Source organism: Salvelinus namaycush, chromosome 10, assembly GCF_016432855.1.
Source record: "Salvelinus namaycush isolate Seneca chromosome 10, SaNama_1.0, whole genome shotgun sequence".
In the NCBI taxonomy this organism is placed as follows: Eukaryota; Metazoa; Chordata; class Actinopteri; order Salmoniformes; family Salmonidae; genus Salvelinus; species Salvelinus namaycush.
Genome location: NC_052316.1, coordinates 10,821,460 through 10,837,006, shown reverse-complemented (window position 1 = coordinate 10,837,006; position 15,547 = coordinate 10,821,460). Strand labels below are relative to the sequence as shown.

The following is a 15,547-nucleotide window of genomic DNA, read 5'->3' as shown; positions in this document are numbered from 1 at the left end:
GCTGCTGTCCTTTCTTAGGTCAATTAATTATATAATTTTTTGTTGATGGTCACTAAGGTAATGCAGACTAGATTGCAGAGGTTTGTTGGCTACTGTTTTAGTCATAGGATAAAAAATAAACAATTTGGAGATTTGCCACTTTTTTTGTAAACATTTACAAATAAAATTCCTTCCCAGAACATGATTTTGATTAAAATATTTTTCACAGACCTGGATAAATATGTAGCTAGAAGTTAGTCATCGGTGATGACATATAAAAATATATTTTTTTCTAAATGTATATTTTTACCCCCTTTTTCTCAATTTTGTGATATCCAATTGTTATTTTGTCTCATCGCTACAACTCCCCAACGGGCTCAGGAGAGGTCGAGTCATGCATCCTCCGAAACATGACCCACCAAGCGCTTCTTGACACCTGCCCGCTAAACCTGGGAAGCCAGCCCCACCAATGTGTCAGAGGAAACACCTTTCAACTGATGACCGAAGTCAGCCTGCATGCGCCCGGCCTGCCACAAGGACTCTAGAGCGCGATGAGCCAAGTAAAGCCCCCCCCGGTCTAACCCGGACAACACTCGACCAATTGTGCACCACACTATGGGACTCCCGGTCACGGCCAGTTGTGACATAGCCTGGGATCGAACCCGGGCCTGTAGTGACACCTCAAGCACTGCAATGCCGTGTCTTAGACCACTGCGCGACTCATCACTCTTAGTCTGTCATAATGCAAAATATCATATTTGTGATTCAAACATATTTTAAGGACAGGTTGGCAACAATTTAACTCCAGTCAATAACTTGTTCCAAAAATCTTATTAGATGTGCTTGAGAGTAATTACATAGACATCGCATGGAGTTGCCTGTCTGATATTAATAACTATCTAGCTGACTCAGCTTGATAGCATGGTCTTGTTATACTTGCCACCTAATGATTTAACAGCAAGAAGAACCCTTTGGCACTACACATGTTGAGGTGCTTAGGCTTCGTTTACGCAGGCAGCCCAATTCTGATCTTTCTTTCTCCATTTGAACTTTTGACCAATCACAGATATTTTGGGAAAAATATCTGATGTGATTGGTCAAAAGACCAATTAGTGGGTAAAATATCAGAATTGGGCTGCCTGTGTAAACACAGTCATTTTTATCTTATTCCAGATAACTAGCAGAAATAGTTGCAGGTTTGTCTGACTGGAAAGCATGCGACCTGTGGAAAACCTTATGTAACTACTCCTGGCAAAGCAGACTTTTTTTTCCTTTACGGCTGCTGCAACTTGACGGAACCTTTTCAACAAGCTCTGAGTAACGAGAAGGTAAACTATTGTATGTTTTAGCTTTGCTCATTGAGTGGTTATGAAAGTAAGTGGTGAATGTGTGAGGGCTTAAGGGTTTACGGCAAGGTTTGTTGCTCAGCTCCTTTTGTGGCCTGTTCTAACCGCTTTGACTCACCACCCCCAGATGCAGGGACAATAGAGGGGAAAGAATGGGTCTAGCCCATGTGAATGACTATGCAGATCTCATTGGTGAGGAGGTTGTGACCACTGAGTGTTATTCAATCTCTAGTTATTCACAACAGTCATGTGCATCTGTTGCTTATAGAAGTCACCAACTCCCTAATTTTACCCTCTTGTGTTTTAGATTGAAAACAATGCCGTTTTTATTGGAAGCTCACATACTGAGTTGTATACCAATTTACAGTACATCACAAAACATAAAACACCCTCTCAAGAAAACTCCCTTGGACTAATACTCCTATGGCTGGGTGGTTCTTTATAATATACTGTACAGATTAGAGGAAACTGCATGTACAACCATTCCCTTTTTTGAATTCCTTCTTGAGTAGTGCAGGTAAGCCTTCTCCCTACAGCTACATGTTCACTTGTCCTGTTTTTCCGTGATGTCAGATGGGCAGAGTATCAGGTCGTCTCCACATGACCCCCAAATACAAACAAGACTCCTCAATGCATGGTGTGTGAAATAATACACAGCACAGCACTGCAATTAAATGAAAAATGACCAGCATTTATAAAGCAGATCGATATCTATCTACAGAGAGGAAATAACAAATTAGCGGCTGATAAATCTGAGAGAAACTTGAAATGTTGTAACAGGAACAGGAGCACCATGTGAGGGCCAATCACATTGCAGTAACCTGAGGCGGTTACCTGACCCCACCATCCCTAGCTTTGCGTTCCTCCGGCACACTCAGAGGTACAGTACTCACAAAGCCCCTCTATCGTTTGGTAAACATCGACTTGATCATATTCTGGGGTTGGAAGGGGCACAGTGATCCACAGAGTTGTCGCTGAGGCCCTGGGTTGCCCCCAAACCTTCCCTTTTGCTGTACTCCAATGTAGGCATGTCAGACGTCGTGTCCTGGAGGGCCCAAGAGCACAGTGACTGGAGCCAACCTGCAGCCGCAGCAGCAGCACCTCAGCAGGTCTGGATTTCTCTAATAGCAGGTGAGCTGGATCGATGGAAAACATTCTCTATCTCATTGCTGCCAGATCAACCTTTACTAGCATCAATTATTACTATATTTCTGGGATTGGGATTTGTTTAATGTGGTATCTCTTCTAAGCTCCAATTGATTGGCAATAACCATATTATCAGATTTTTTTTCTTTGAGGGGGGAAAAGGTACAGTATTTATTGCAGTCTATGATTGAATGAAGTGAAACAAACAGCGACTATGACAAATGACATTCTATCACAGATACATGTTTTCATGATTGATGGATGCAAGAGAAAAGAAAAGACGTGTGGTCAACAATCAAATTTCTTGATTTTGAATGACCTGTGATCTGGGCAGGAAAAACTCTGGACGTTACTGAGGTAGCCTCTTTAAAGGACGGTTCACTAAAAATACAAATGTATATGATTTTGTGCTTACCTAAATAAAGTAAACAAATAACCCTGAGTACTTACATAGGGTCAATGTGTTGAATCAACGTTGTTTCTAAGTCATTTTAATGAAATTACGTTGAACCAACATGGAATAGATGTTGAATTGGCGTCTGTGCCCAGTGGGTGTGCATGATGGCAATAAAACGGGTTTGCTTTCAGTCTACTCTCACTCACATCCTCTCATTGAGGGTGACCCACATAAACACTGGTACGAGAGGATGATACCTAATTCTAGTGTCACAGTTTACTTACTTGTGTTTCTATATAAAGATAAATTACATGTTGAGGGTGAGATTAAGCTGAGATCAAGCTTGGTTGCGTATTGCATTGGGTTTATCAGATAAAACAAGCACCATCCCACTTCTGAGACCAAGGGAGCGAATTCGGTTCATAGCCCCGACTCGATGATCCCAAGTCCAGCAAACAACATCTTAGCCATTACTCCAAGAGGTGCGAACTTCTTGACGAGGTTGCAAAGTAGGTGTTTGGCTAAGGTCGCTACAATATTATCTTAAGTTTCAGTTGCTCAAACTATATATTTATTTACTCCTATATACTGTAGTCCATTGGCCAGAGGGCCAAATTTAACATAATTGTCCACTTTGGGGTGACAAAGTCTAATGATGATTTTCATTAAGGTCCATGTCTGTGGGTTATATTTTGGTATGATAACCACTTATAGGAGGTAGGTAAACGTAGTTTCACTGCATTACATGTTATGACCCCTTTCCGTATATTGAGCTTATGAAATTAAATGTTGTATTATAAGGGAACAATCTTCTCATACTAAAGCAATTCATATATTATTTACTTCATAATACAACACAAATTAAGGTATGAAACAATTGGATTGGTAATGACATATCTATCCTCCTGAGACCCGTGATGATTATTATTATTACATGTTTGGGGTGAAAAAAAATGTTACCAAGAAAGAAATTAGAATAAATATTGTTATTTATCTTTTATTGTAAGTGCAACATTGTCCTCTGTAGTGGTCATTGGGATGTAAATATGAAAAAAATATAACATTAAAGTCAATGGGTACAGTAGGTGAAAAACAGTTGGGGCATCCGGGTGTCTACTACAGAGGACATTTCTTGATAAGATCTTATTTAATGTGAAAAAAGTATTACACAGTCCTGACAACTCCCTTAACTATTCCTGAGATATTCACTTACGAGAAAGAATTTGAATATCAAACTCACAAAAATGATAATTACACACACTTCTTTTCAAATATCCACAGACTGTGCTAATTTTGACCTCAGCCATTTTTTTTAAAAACCAGGAAGACGAAGCTGTCAAGGTCACACCCCCACACGTGATATCATTGAAAAGCCTACAATGTCCTCTCAAAGGGACAACAGGACTTAATACAGTGACTGTATGGCCTCAGAGATACGGACCAAGAACTGATGTTCACTAGAGAGAACAAAAATGAATTGCTGGGTCTCAAGAGTCTATGGGCCCTTTAAAAAAGAAAAGCTGCACACTCTAGGAGCAATCATTTATTTCCAATGTTTCGATAGCCAAGCTGTTTTCATCAGGGTATAATCTCTATTGGCCCACCTTGGGGGTTCAAAGGCCATACATGGGGGTACATCAAGATAGAATGGGCTGTAATGGGTGGAGTTCTATCAACACATGGTACCCCAGCTGATAACTACACCAAATATCATACAGAACAAGGAAACACCATTGGGAAAGCTTTTTAGCTACACTGAACAAAAATATAAACACAACATGCAACAATTTCAAAGATTTTACTGAGTTACAGTTCATATAAGGAAAGCAGTCAATTGAAGTAAATTCATTATGCCCTGATCTATGGATTTCATATGACTGGGAATACAGATATGCAGCTGTTGGTCACAGATACCTTGAAAAAAAAGAAGTATGGGCGTGGATATGAAAATCTGTCAGTATCTGGTGTGACCACCATTTGTGCAACACATCTCCTTCGCATAGAGTTGATCAGGCTGTTGATTGTGGTCTGTGGAATGTTGTCCCACTCCTCTTCAATTGCTGTGCGAAGCTGCTGGATATTGGCGGGAACTGGAACACGCTGTCGTACATGTCGATCCAGGTCACCCATTGAGCATGTTTGGGATGCTATGTCTGGTGAGTATGCAGGCCATGGAAGAACTGGGACATTTTCAGCTTCCAGGAATTGTGTACAGATCCTTGTGACATGGGGCCGTGCATTTTCATGCTACAACACGAGGTGATGGTGGCTGAAGTATGACACGTCAATGGGTCTCAGGATCCCGTCACGATATCTCTATGCATTCAAATTGCCATCGACAAAATGCAATTGTGTTCATTGTTCAAAGCACGCAGATAAACTACCCTTAGACGGCTTTTGACAGTTTGTGCAGAAATTCTTCGATTGTCCAAACCCACAGTTTCATCAGCTGTTTGGGTGGCTGGTCTCAGACTATCCCGCAGGTGAAGAAGTCGGATGTGGAGGTCCTGGGCTGACGTGGTTACACGTGGTCTGCGGTTGTGAGGCCGGTTGGACAGCCAAATTCTCTAAAATGACATTGGAGGCAAAATGAATGCTCATTTTTCTACCATAAGAGAAATTAACATGAAATGATCTGGCAACAGCTCTGGTGGACATTCCTGCAGTCAGTATGCCTATTGCATGCTCCCTCAAAACTGTGGCATTCTGTAGTGTGACAAAACTGCACAACTTAGTAGCCTTTTATTGTCCCCAGCACAAGGTGGAATCAGCTTCTTGATATGCCACACCTGTCATGTGGATGTATTATCTTGGCAAAGGAGAAATGCTCACTAACAGGGATGAAATAAGCTTTTTGTGCATATGGAACATTTCTGGGATCTTTTATTTCAGCTCATGAAACATGGGACCAACACTTTATATTTTTGTTCAGGGCATATAGATTTAGTCTATAATCAGTCCCAGGTATGTCTGTTATATGTGGGTGATTCCTCACAAAACTAGAACACAACAGGACCATGATTTGGGGGATTTTCACAATTGTATCCATAGAAGGGTCCTTTGGAGGAAGGATTCTTGACATATATTTGACATTTGCATCTTAAAACATAATTGAGAAATAATTATTTGAAGTTGGAACGTTTTACATTTTGGGCTTACCCAGGCCTCCTTTAATAAAAAACCATATAGTTTCATCTGTCGGTGCTACATAGCAAACATTGGTGTCATGCGAAGCTTTACCGCTTGCTCTAATATGTGTTTTGATTTCAATAATAATTTCTTATATTAATTTCTTATTATTGAAAAATATAAACATCAATATTGGAAACATGCTGTTTTTGATATGGCAATTGTTTAAATACAGTACCAGTCAACAGTTTGGACACACCAACTCCTTCCAGGGTTTTTATTTTATTTTTTTACTATTTTCTACATTGTAGAATAATAGTGAAGACATCAAAACTATGAATTAACACATATGGAATCATGCAGTAACCAAAAAAGTGTTAAACAAATCTAAATATATTTTAATAATCAGTAATTTCCTCTTGAAAGAAACATCAACCAGTAACTATAACATGAAGCATAAGCAATCTCATACAGATAAGGAAATTGAGAACAATTAATCTACAATGCATTCCACAGCAATCTACGAGACTCTTCAAAGTAGCCACCCTTTGCCTTGATGACAGCTTTGCACACTTTTGTCATATACACTGCATTCTAACAAACCGCCGATAATGAGGGTGTCAACTCACATAGCAAGTGAAGTATTAAAGCTTCAGCCTTTATAGATGATGTCTAGTTACACTATTTATGGAAACATTTAATATTTTAGTTTAGGGCTTCTGCAATATATATTAGTTAGTGGCTGCTTAGGGTTGTCGAGGGCATCAGCAATAGTCCAATTGCTGAAAGGCTGGCTTTTTTTTTCTGATCACCAATTGCATAACTTCAATTAAATGTGCCACTGAACTAATGACTACAAAACGATTAGGTAACATATTTCATTAAATAACATGCATCGTTTTAAGGTGGTCAGGGACAGAAGAGCTTATAAATCAGCAATGTTCCTTTTTTGTTTACCTAAATCTTTGCGGTAACATGCTGAGACAACTCAACAAATGGCAGAGCACACCTTTCAATTTGGAAACTTGGTTATTCACCAGCAGTTTTCCTCTTGTTAAATGTCACTCACTGACAGTCACTCAATTAGCCCATGTCAGTTAATATTTTTTAGATTGGTTACTTAGTCTAGCCAGCTATCTTAACTTGTAGTAATCATGGCCGAATTACCGACCGGACACGCAGGGCACGTGCCCAGCGGCCCTGATCTCCAGGGAAACCCCAATGAATTTTGTTAGTCACTCTCATTCAGATATCATATTAACATGGCAATGGCAAAATGTATAGAATTGCAGGAAATTAGCTGTAAAACAACAACAAAAAGTTATGTAAAGCAAACATATTTATTTACCTTTTGTTAAAGATGCACTTTCAAACTTTAAAAAAAATAATTTCAGGCAGTAGTTTTGAAAGAGGTGCTCAGGAGCCAAAAGTTGTCCTTGTTTTTTTTTGTACTATGTCATCAAATTGTGCAAACTGACTCCGGTCATCCGTTGAGCGGTGTTTCCTTTGACACATTGGTGCATCTGACATTAGGGTTAAGAGAGCAGCGTGATAAGAAGTAGGCGGCCAGGCAGGTCATGTTTCGGAGGACTCTGGAGCAGTGGAAACGCGTTCTCTGGAGTGATGAATTCCCCATCTGGCAGTCCAACGGACGAATCCAGGAGAACGCTAACAGAGGAGAGTGCATAGTGCCAAATGTAAAGTTTGGGGAGGAGGAAAAATGGTTTGGGACTGTTTTTCGTGGTTCGGGCTAGGCCCCTTAGTTCCAGTGAAGGGAAATCTTACGCTACAGAATACAATGACGTTCTAGACGATTCTGTGCTTCCAACTTTGTAGCAACAGTTTGGGGAAGGCCTTTTCCTGTTTCAGCATGACAATGCCTCCCCACACAAAGCGAGGTCCATACAGAAATGATTTGTAGAGATCGATGTGGAAGAACTTGACTGGCCTGCACAAAGCCCTGACCTCAACTTCATCAAACACTTTTTGGATGAATTGGAACGCCGACTGCGAGCCAGGCCTAATCGCCCGACCTCGCTAATGCTCTTGTGGATGAATGGAAGCAAGTCCCCGCAGCAATGTTCCAACATCTAGTGGAAAGCCTTCCCAGAAGAGTGGTGGCTGTTTTGGCAGCAAAGGGGGGGACCAACTCCATATTAATGCCCATGATTTTGTAATGAGATGTTCGACGAGCAGGTGTCCACTTACTTTTGGTCATATAGTGTATGTAGAATGTTCTATTGTTGTTTAATAGTCATTTTCAATTAGTAAGCGAACATTCCAATTTGTGTCAACATTATTTTATCAGCCGGCGAACATTCTATTGTAGCTACAACCTATATAAATGTGTGAAAAACATAGAAAGCTACTTTTTTGGAGAGGTTATCATATCAATTTGGTCAGGGGCTTGTAGGGAACAATTTAATACGATTAACCCTTTGCTACCCTAAAGTGTAAAAATCTTTCCTCTTGCCATGGACCAATAGTTCTGGGCGGTTTATATAGCATTTTATAAACTGGGTGGTTCGAGCCCTGAATACTGATTGGCTGAAAACCGTGGTGTATCAGACTGTATACCATGGGTATGACAAAACATTAATTACGTTGGTAACCAGTGGTGTAAAGTACATAAGTAAAAATACTTTAAAGCACTACTTAAGTCGTTTTTTTGGGTATCTGTACTTTACTATTTCTATTTTTGACCATTTTTACTTTTACTTCACTACATTCCAAAAGAAAATTCTGTACTTTTTACTCCATACATTTTCCCTGACACCCAAAAGTAATCGTTACATTTTGCATGCTTAGCAGGACAGAAAATGGAAGAACTTTTTGAGGCTATTAAATCCTTTCAGTCTGGAAAAACCCCAGGGCTTGATGGCATATCGGAGGTATATCAAGTATTTTTTGATATACTAAAAGTTCCATTGTTAGATTGTTTTAACTACTCTTATAGAAATAGTAGTCTGTCAGGTACTCAGCAGGAAGGTCTGATTTCTCTATTATTAAAACGAAACCCAGATGGCAAATATAAAGACCCAGTCTATCTAAAAAACTGGAGGCCCCTTACACTTCAATGTTGTGATGCAAAAATACTAGCAAAATGCATAGCACTCAGAATTAAAATGGTTTTACCAGGTATTGTTCATCCTGATCAGACAGGTTTTTTACATGGACTATACATTGGAGATAATATACGACAACTACTAGAAATAATAGAACATCATGAAACATTTAAGAAGCCAGGAATGGTATTTATAGCGGATTTTGAAAAGGCAATTGATAAAGTAAGACTGGATTTTGTTTATAAACGCCTGCATTTTTTTCAATTTCGCTAATTCTCTTTTAAAATGGGTAAAAATATTTTATACCAACCCCAGGTGTAAAATAGTAAATAACGGCTACTTCTCAGAGAGTTTTGAATTGTCAAGAGGAGTTAAACAAGGGTGTCCGCTGTCACCATATCTATTCGTTATAGCCATCGAAATGCTAGCTATTAAAATCACATCCAATAACAACATTAGAGGATTAGAAATCCAAGGCTTAAAAAGAAAGGTGTCCATGTATGCCGATAACTTAAGTTTTATATTAAGTCCGCAAGCTAGATCCCTGCCATGTCTCATTGAAGATCTAGATAATTTTTTTGTACTCTCTGGACTAAAACCTAATTATGTTAAGTGTACAATATTACGTATTGGATCCTTAAAAAATACAACTTTTACATTACCCTGCAGTTTACCTATACTTGGTATTCATATCACAAAAGATATAAATAAGCTCTCCACAATGAATTTCAATAGAAAACTTGTAAAAATAGACAAGATCCTGCAACCATGGAGAGGTAAATACCTGTCTATTTATGGAAAAATTGCCCTGATTAACTCCTTAGTCATATCTCAGTTTACTCACTTACTTATGGCGCTGTCTACTCCTGATGATTCGTTTTTTCAAATCATATGAGCAAAAAATATTTTGCTTTATCTGGGATGCTAAACCAGACAAAATAAAATGTGCCTATCTATATAATGAATATGAATTGGGTGGGTTGAAATGATTAAATATAAAAGCACTAAACCTCTCTCTAAAAGCTTCACTCATTCTAAAGTTTTATTTGAACCCTAAATGGTTCTTAAGTAGATTACTAAGAAAAGCTCATCCATTGTTTAAAAATAGCCTTTTTGCCTTTGTGCAAATTGCCATGTCTCTCTTTCGATGAATTGAAATTATACTTTTTTCAAAGTATCTCTCTTTTTCAAACAAGCATTGCAGAGCTGGCTGCAATTTCAATGTCATCCCCCTGAAAAGATAGAACAAATATTATGGCTGAACTCATGTGCTGGTTGATAAAATACCTGTATTTATGGGAAAGATGTTTGAAAAGGGTATTTTGTTCTTAAATTATGTTGTAAATTGGAATGGTAGAGTTATGTCCTTCATGGAAGGTCTGCTCAATCCAAGAATACAACCAATCGATTACAGCATTGCCCCAAAAATGGAGGAGGTGGGTGGCGGCGGAAGGAGGTAGGGAACTGGTCTGTCTGCCCAATATAAAGGATCAAAACTGGCGGAGGAATAGAAATGGAATAAATAGGAAAGTATACCAGTTTCATTTGAGGACCAGGATGTTGACAACTGTGCCATACAGATTGCAAAATAGTTGGGAAGAGATTGTTGATGTACTGATTCCCTGGTACAGGGTGTATGAGTTGATATATATAAAACAACGCAAGATTCAAGTCTTTGTGCTTTTCAGCTAAAATTATTATATAGAATTCTTGCCACCAACAAAATGTTGAATATTTGGGGCATAAAATCATCAAAGCTCTGCAGATTTTGTTGTGAGGATACAGAATCAATAGACCATTTATTTTGCTATTGCCCTCAGGTAGCCTGTTTCTGGTCTCAGGTTCAGGAATGGCTGAAAATGCATAGCATTGATCTAAAATTGACCCTAGAAATAGTACTGTTAGGAGATCTGGAGAGACCGGGTCAGTCAATTACTAATATACTAATACTCTTAGTAAAAGTATTTATCTTCAACTCGCAATCTGTGGATTCTATTCAATTAGATTGAAATTGTACGTTAAACATCACAGCATAGTAGAAAGATATATGTTGCATAGAAACCCGAAGTGGGTGGCCAGCAGAGATAGATGGGATGGGCTGAGGGTTGGTATGTAGAATTGGAGACAAGTGGGAGTGTAGTTGCTGTGTGAGAGAGAATGATGGTCAAATATATATTTTTTAAAGTCCAAATAAAACAGAATTAAAAGTACATTTGAATGACACTAAGTGGCAGTGTTTTTACAACTAATGCCGGTTTGCCTGAGGCTGATGCCGTACAGGTGTTTGTACACATGCATATACACACACTCTCATTCAAATAAAGAACACACACATACATGTAATAGTGCCAGACATGCACACAAACATATACAGTTGGCATTGCTGTTATGATTGTAGTTGTCCGTGATGTCCTTTGTTTTAAATGTATTTTAATTTTTTTGCATTGTTGTTTGCTGTTTTCTTCTGTCTTTTCCTTTTTTCTCTTTAGTTCATTCTCTTGGTTGTTCATGCATTGGGGGGGTTCTTGGGGATGGGGAATGGAATTCATTTTATTTTTTATTGTTCTTCCTGGGGGTGGGGGGGGGGGGGGGGGGGGGGGGGGGGGCACTGTGGGAGGGGTCTCGAATGGTTGAGGGACAGCTATTGGGGATCTTGGAGGGTTCGGGTTCATGTTTTTTGGCCTGGTGGTAGATCGGTCAACATGCCCTTGAGCAGGGCATTGACCCTGGATGCTTCTGTGTGTCGCTCTGAATGGGAATCTGTTGGATGACTGGTATGATGTAGTTTTTGAGCGGCTTCACTGCAAGTATATTGTATGTTTCGAATATTCAATAAATAAATAAATAAAATGGACAGAAAATGGTCCAATTTGCACTCTTATCAAGAGAACATCCCTGGTCATCCCTACTGCCTCTCATCTGGCTGACTAACTAAACACAAATTACATGTTTTTAAATGACGTCTGAGTGTTGGAGTGTGACCCTGGCTGTCCGTAAAATAAATAAAAAACAAGAAAATTGTGCCGTCTGGTTTGCTTAATATAAGGATTTTTAATTTTATTTGTACTTTTACTTTTGATACTTAAGTATATTTTAGTAAATACATTTACTTTTGATACTTAAGTATATTTAAAACCAAATACTTTTAGACTTTTACTCAAGTTGTATTTTACTGGGTGACTTTCACTTTAACTTGAGTCATTTTCTAGTAAGGTATCTTTACTTTTACTCAAGTATGAGAATTTAGTACTTTTTCTACCACTGGTGGTAACCAGTTTAAAATAGCAATAAGGCATCTCTGGGGTTTGTGATATATGGCCAATATATCACTGCTAAGGGCTGTGTCCTAGCACTCCGTCATGCCTAAGCACAGCCCTTAGCCGTGGTATATTGGCCATATACCACACCCCCTCGGGCCATGTTGCTTAATTAATCTCTGTTAACTCACAAGTAAAATATTGTGTAATTTGGTTAGTTGCATGCAGAATCTGCTCACGGGAGATTTAATAGCATCTCATTCTCATGATGTTATTTTGCATTTACATTTACATTTAAGTCATTTAGCAGACGCTCTTATCCAGAGCGACTTACAAATTGGTGCATTCACCTTATGATATCCAGTGGAACAACCACTTTACAATAGTGCATCTAACTCTTTTAAGGGGGGGGAGGGGGGGGTTATTTTGCATTTCCTATCAGCTATATCTTTGTTAATAATTCACTGGGCCATGCTAAACAGGCATACAAAGTGTCTTACTCATATAGGCCTGTTTATACAGTGTTACTTACACATACTGTTATAGAGGTTTTATTATACTATTTACTGTGCCCTTAACTCCATTGTTGAGTATAGGCACAGTGATTCTGATCGCTGATTGGTTGAGCTAGACATGACCTGGAAACGTGCCTTTGTGTGGTGATTGGATGGTTACCATGTGACGTCCCTATCCGCAATCATAGCAGGGAAAAGATTTGTGCGGTGTCGGAAATAAGTCTGTTGTTTGTAATGCATTGATATTTTCCTCAGTTAACGCAACGCGGAATGAAACCAAGAGGCATGCAAATATTTTTTTGCTGCAGGGCTTCACTTTATCCTTGGGCATGGATTTCGAATTGGAATGTCCAAATGACGTCTAATTTATTCTTTCAGCCTAGATAGAGTAGAGCAAAGTGCGTGGCTAGCAACTAGGATAGCTTCTGTCTATCCAGCTAACTTAATTACTGTACTTAAAAAAAAAATATATAGATAGTCTGATACCGTTATCTAGCTAACGTTAACTTTTTCCCCAGTTTAGTCGGTATTTGCAACTTGTCTGTGTCGATGCCTCTCGACAGTCTTAAACATTCTGCTATTCTTTCAACTTTGTTTAAAATGGCAGACGACATAGAATTGATAGGAGCTTCTGAATTTATAAAAGGTAAGTGGAAATTAGGTAGTTGTGTAAACTTGCTAACGTTAACTAACAGTTATCAAGCTAGCCAACTCAATAACGTTAGTATTTCGCCAACCTTGCTACTAACTAGTTAGCGCGAGCGAGCCTTTGCACCTCGCGAGCCAATGTACTGGTCAAGCTCCTCTCTGTCTGTGATTTACACATGCGTTCGAGAACTGCTAACTTGATTACTCATATTTTCAAAGTAAATTTAACTAGCGAATTAATCTGCCATTTTGAGTTTAAATTTACATTTGATTGAACGTAGCAAGCTTTGTACGGCAAGTGTAATGAAAGCTTGCGGGAAGCAAGAGAGACAGTCGCATGAGTAAACAATGTTGCTATAAACGCCTTCTTCCTTTGTAAAGTGTGTTGTGGATGGAGGTTTTTATGGTCCCGCAATGTTTGTTGTTAAGAGTATCCATGTTTTTTCAGATCGATTATATTTTGCTACCCTAAGAAGCAAACCAAAAAGCACTGCAAACACGCACTACTTCTGCACGGATGACGAATTTATCTATGAAAAGTAAGATTTGTTCTCCCTCCCAGAATCTCTTCTCACTTCCATTCGCTTCAGTGCATTTGATTAGCTACACTTTATTGGACAGCGGCAACAAGTCGCTTGGGCTGTTGAGGAGCTTTCATTGCAATTATGTAACAGCTTTTCATTATACGTTTTCCAATTCAGATTAATAAAACCGTTGTGTTCCACTCGGCTTGGGGTTGACCAATGGTTTGCTTAAGTTTAACCCTCCCCGCTGAACAGAAAAGTAAAACAAACTGTCTGTGGTTACAATACACACATATTTAATTGATAATACATATAGCAGATGGGGTTAATTACTGAATAGGATAGCTTAGTCATCTCTGTATTAGACATTTCTATTTAGAATATCAAGAATTTAAATATGTTTAAGTAGTCTGACATTTTTAAATGTTCATTATATTTCAGCTTCTATGCAGATTTTGGACCCCTCCACCTAGCCATTCTGTATAGATACTGTTGTAAACTCAACAAAAAGCTGAAGGTAAGTCCTGTGCCTCTATCTCAAGCCTTACCTCCCTCAGTAAGAATGTACAGTATGCATCTGTGACAACAAAACCACTTGTGGAATTCTACCTCCCACACCCTAATTGACAACAACTGCAAGGTTTGTGACATTTGAAAGCATGGCAACGCATACAGTAGTGTGCTTTATGGGGTTAGTTATTATATAATTACAAAACCCACACATTTTCCCCCCGCCTAGAGTTTAGTTACTTGCAAGGACAATAATAAATTCATAGGCCCTACCAAAATTTTTCTGTTTGGCAGTGCCTCGCATTGGGAAACTTGAAGGGTAGGAATGGAATGATTGGACAAAACAAAGTCCTCAGACCGTGTAAATTAGGGCTTTGGCGAGGTTATTGGTGTTTTGTTTTTAGCCACCCTACACCTGTCCCAAAGCTGCGTTGTCACTTTCCCTCGGGCAGAGAGAGTCATTGGAGATGCCAGGATAAGCTGGCCTTCATTGCTCCCCGTTGCTCAGCAGTTTTATTGGGCTGACACAACACCACAATCTAGTCCAACTTGCAGTATAAGCTACAGCTATATTCCTGTCTATTCTGGAGCCTCCCAAAAGAATGATTAGATAATACTGTTTGTCATGTTTGGTGCAAGTGAAATCAGGAGTGTTATTACCACTTTTGGTAACAGGAGAGGCATTTTGTTTATAGATCTACCTTTGTTATTATTTGTTGATGTGCATTAGAATTTGAGTTCAATCAGGGCCTGGCTTTTATCTAGGAGTCATTACATTGTTGCGGTTTATGATTTATAACTCAATTTTATGCCAAGATTTTACATGAAGTTAGTTTGTTAGGCTCACCTGAGTATTTATGAGTTCTTGTTGACATTCAGGGTACATAAATTATCCAGATATGTTGCTTGCTCAGCCATCTCAATTATCTTCAAATCTAAGTGGGGTCTAGGAGATGTGAAGCTCTAGCTAGGTCTGCTCAATTTTAGCTTTCAATTGCCCTTTTAAAAGGCCCACCAGGCCAAAACCTTCA

The 15,547-nt window shown here is 39.0% G+C and overlaps 1 protein-coding gene across 2 annotated transcripts in view; it reads left to right on the top strand.

Moving 5' to 3' along the window:
- The first annotated feature begins 13,032 nt into the window (after positions 1-13,032).
- LOC120054662 (dual specificity protein phosphatase CDC14AB-like) overlaps positions 13,033-15,547 on the top strand; it is a 47,172-nt gene continuing 44,657 nt past the window's right edge. For both annotated transcript variants that reach the window (XM_039002190.1, XM_039002189.1), the window contains exons 1-3: positions 13,033-13,480; positions 13,931-14,021; positions 14,448-14,523. In XM_039002190.1, coding sequence (XP_038858118.1) covers positions 13,384-13,480; positions 13,931-14,021; positions 14,448-14,523 — 264 coding nt within the window. In that variant the 5' untranslated portion in view covers positions 13,033-13,383. The remainder of the gene's footprint in view (positions 13,481-13,930; positions 14,022-14,447; positions 14,524-15,547) is intronic.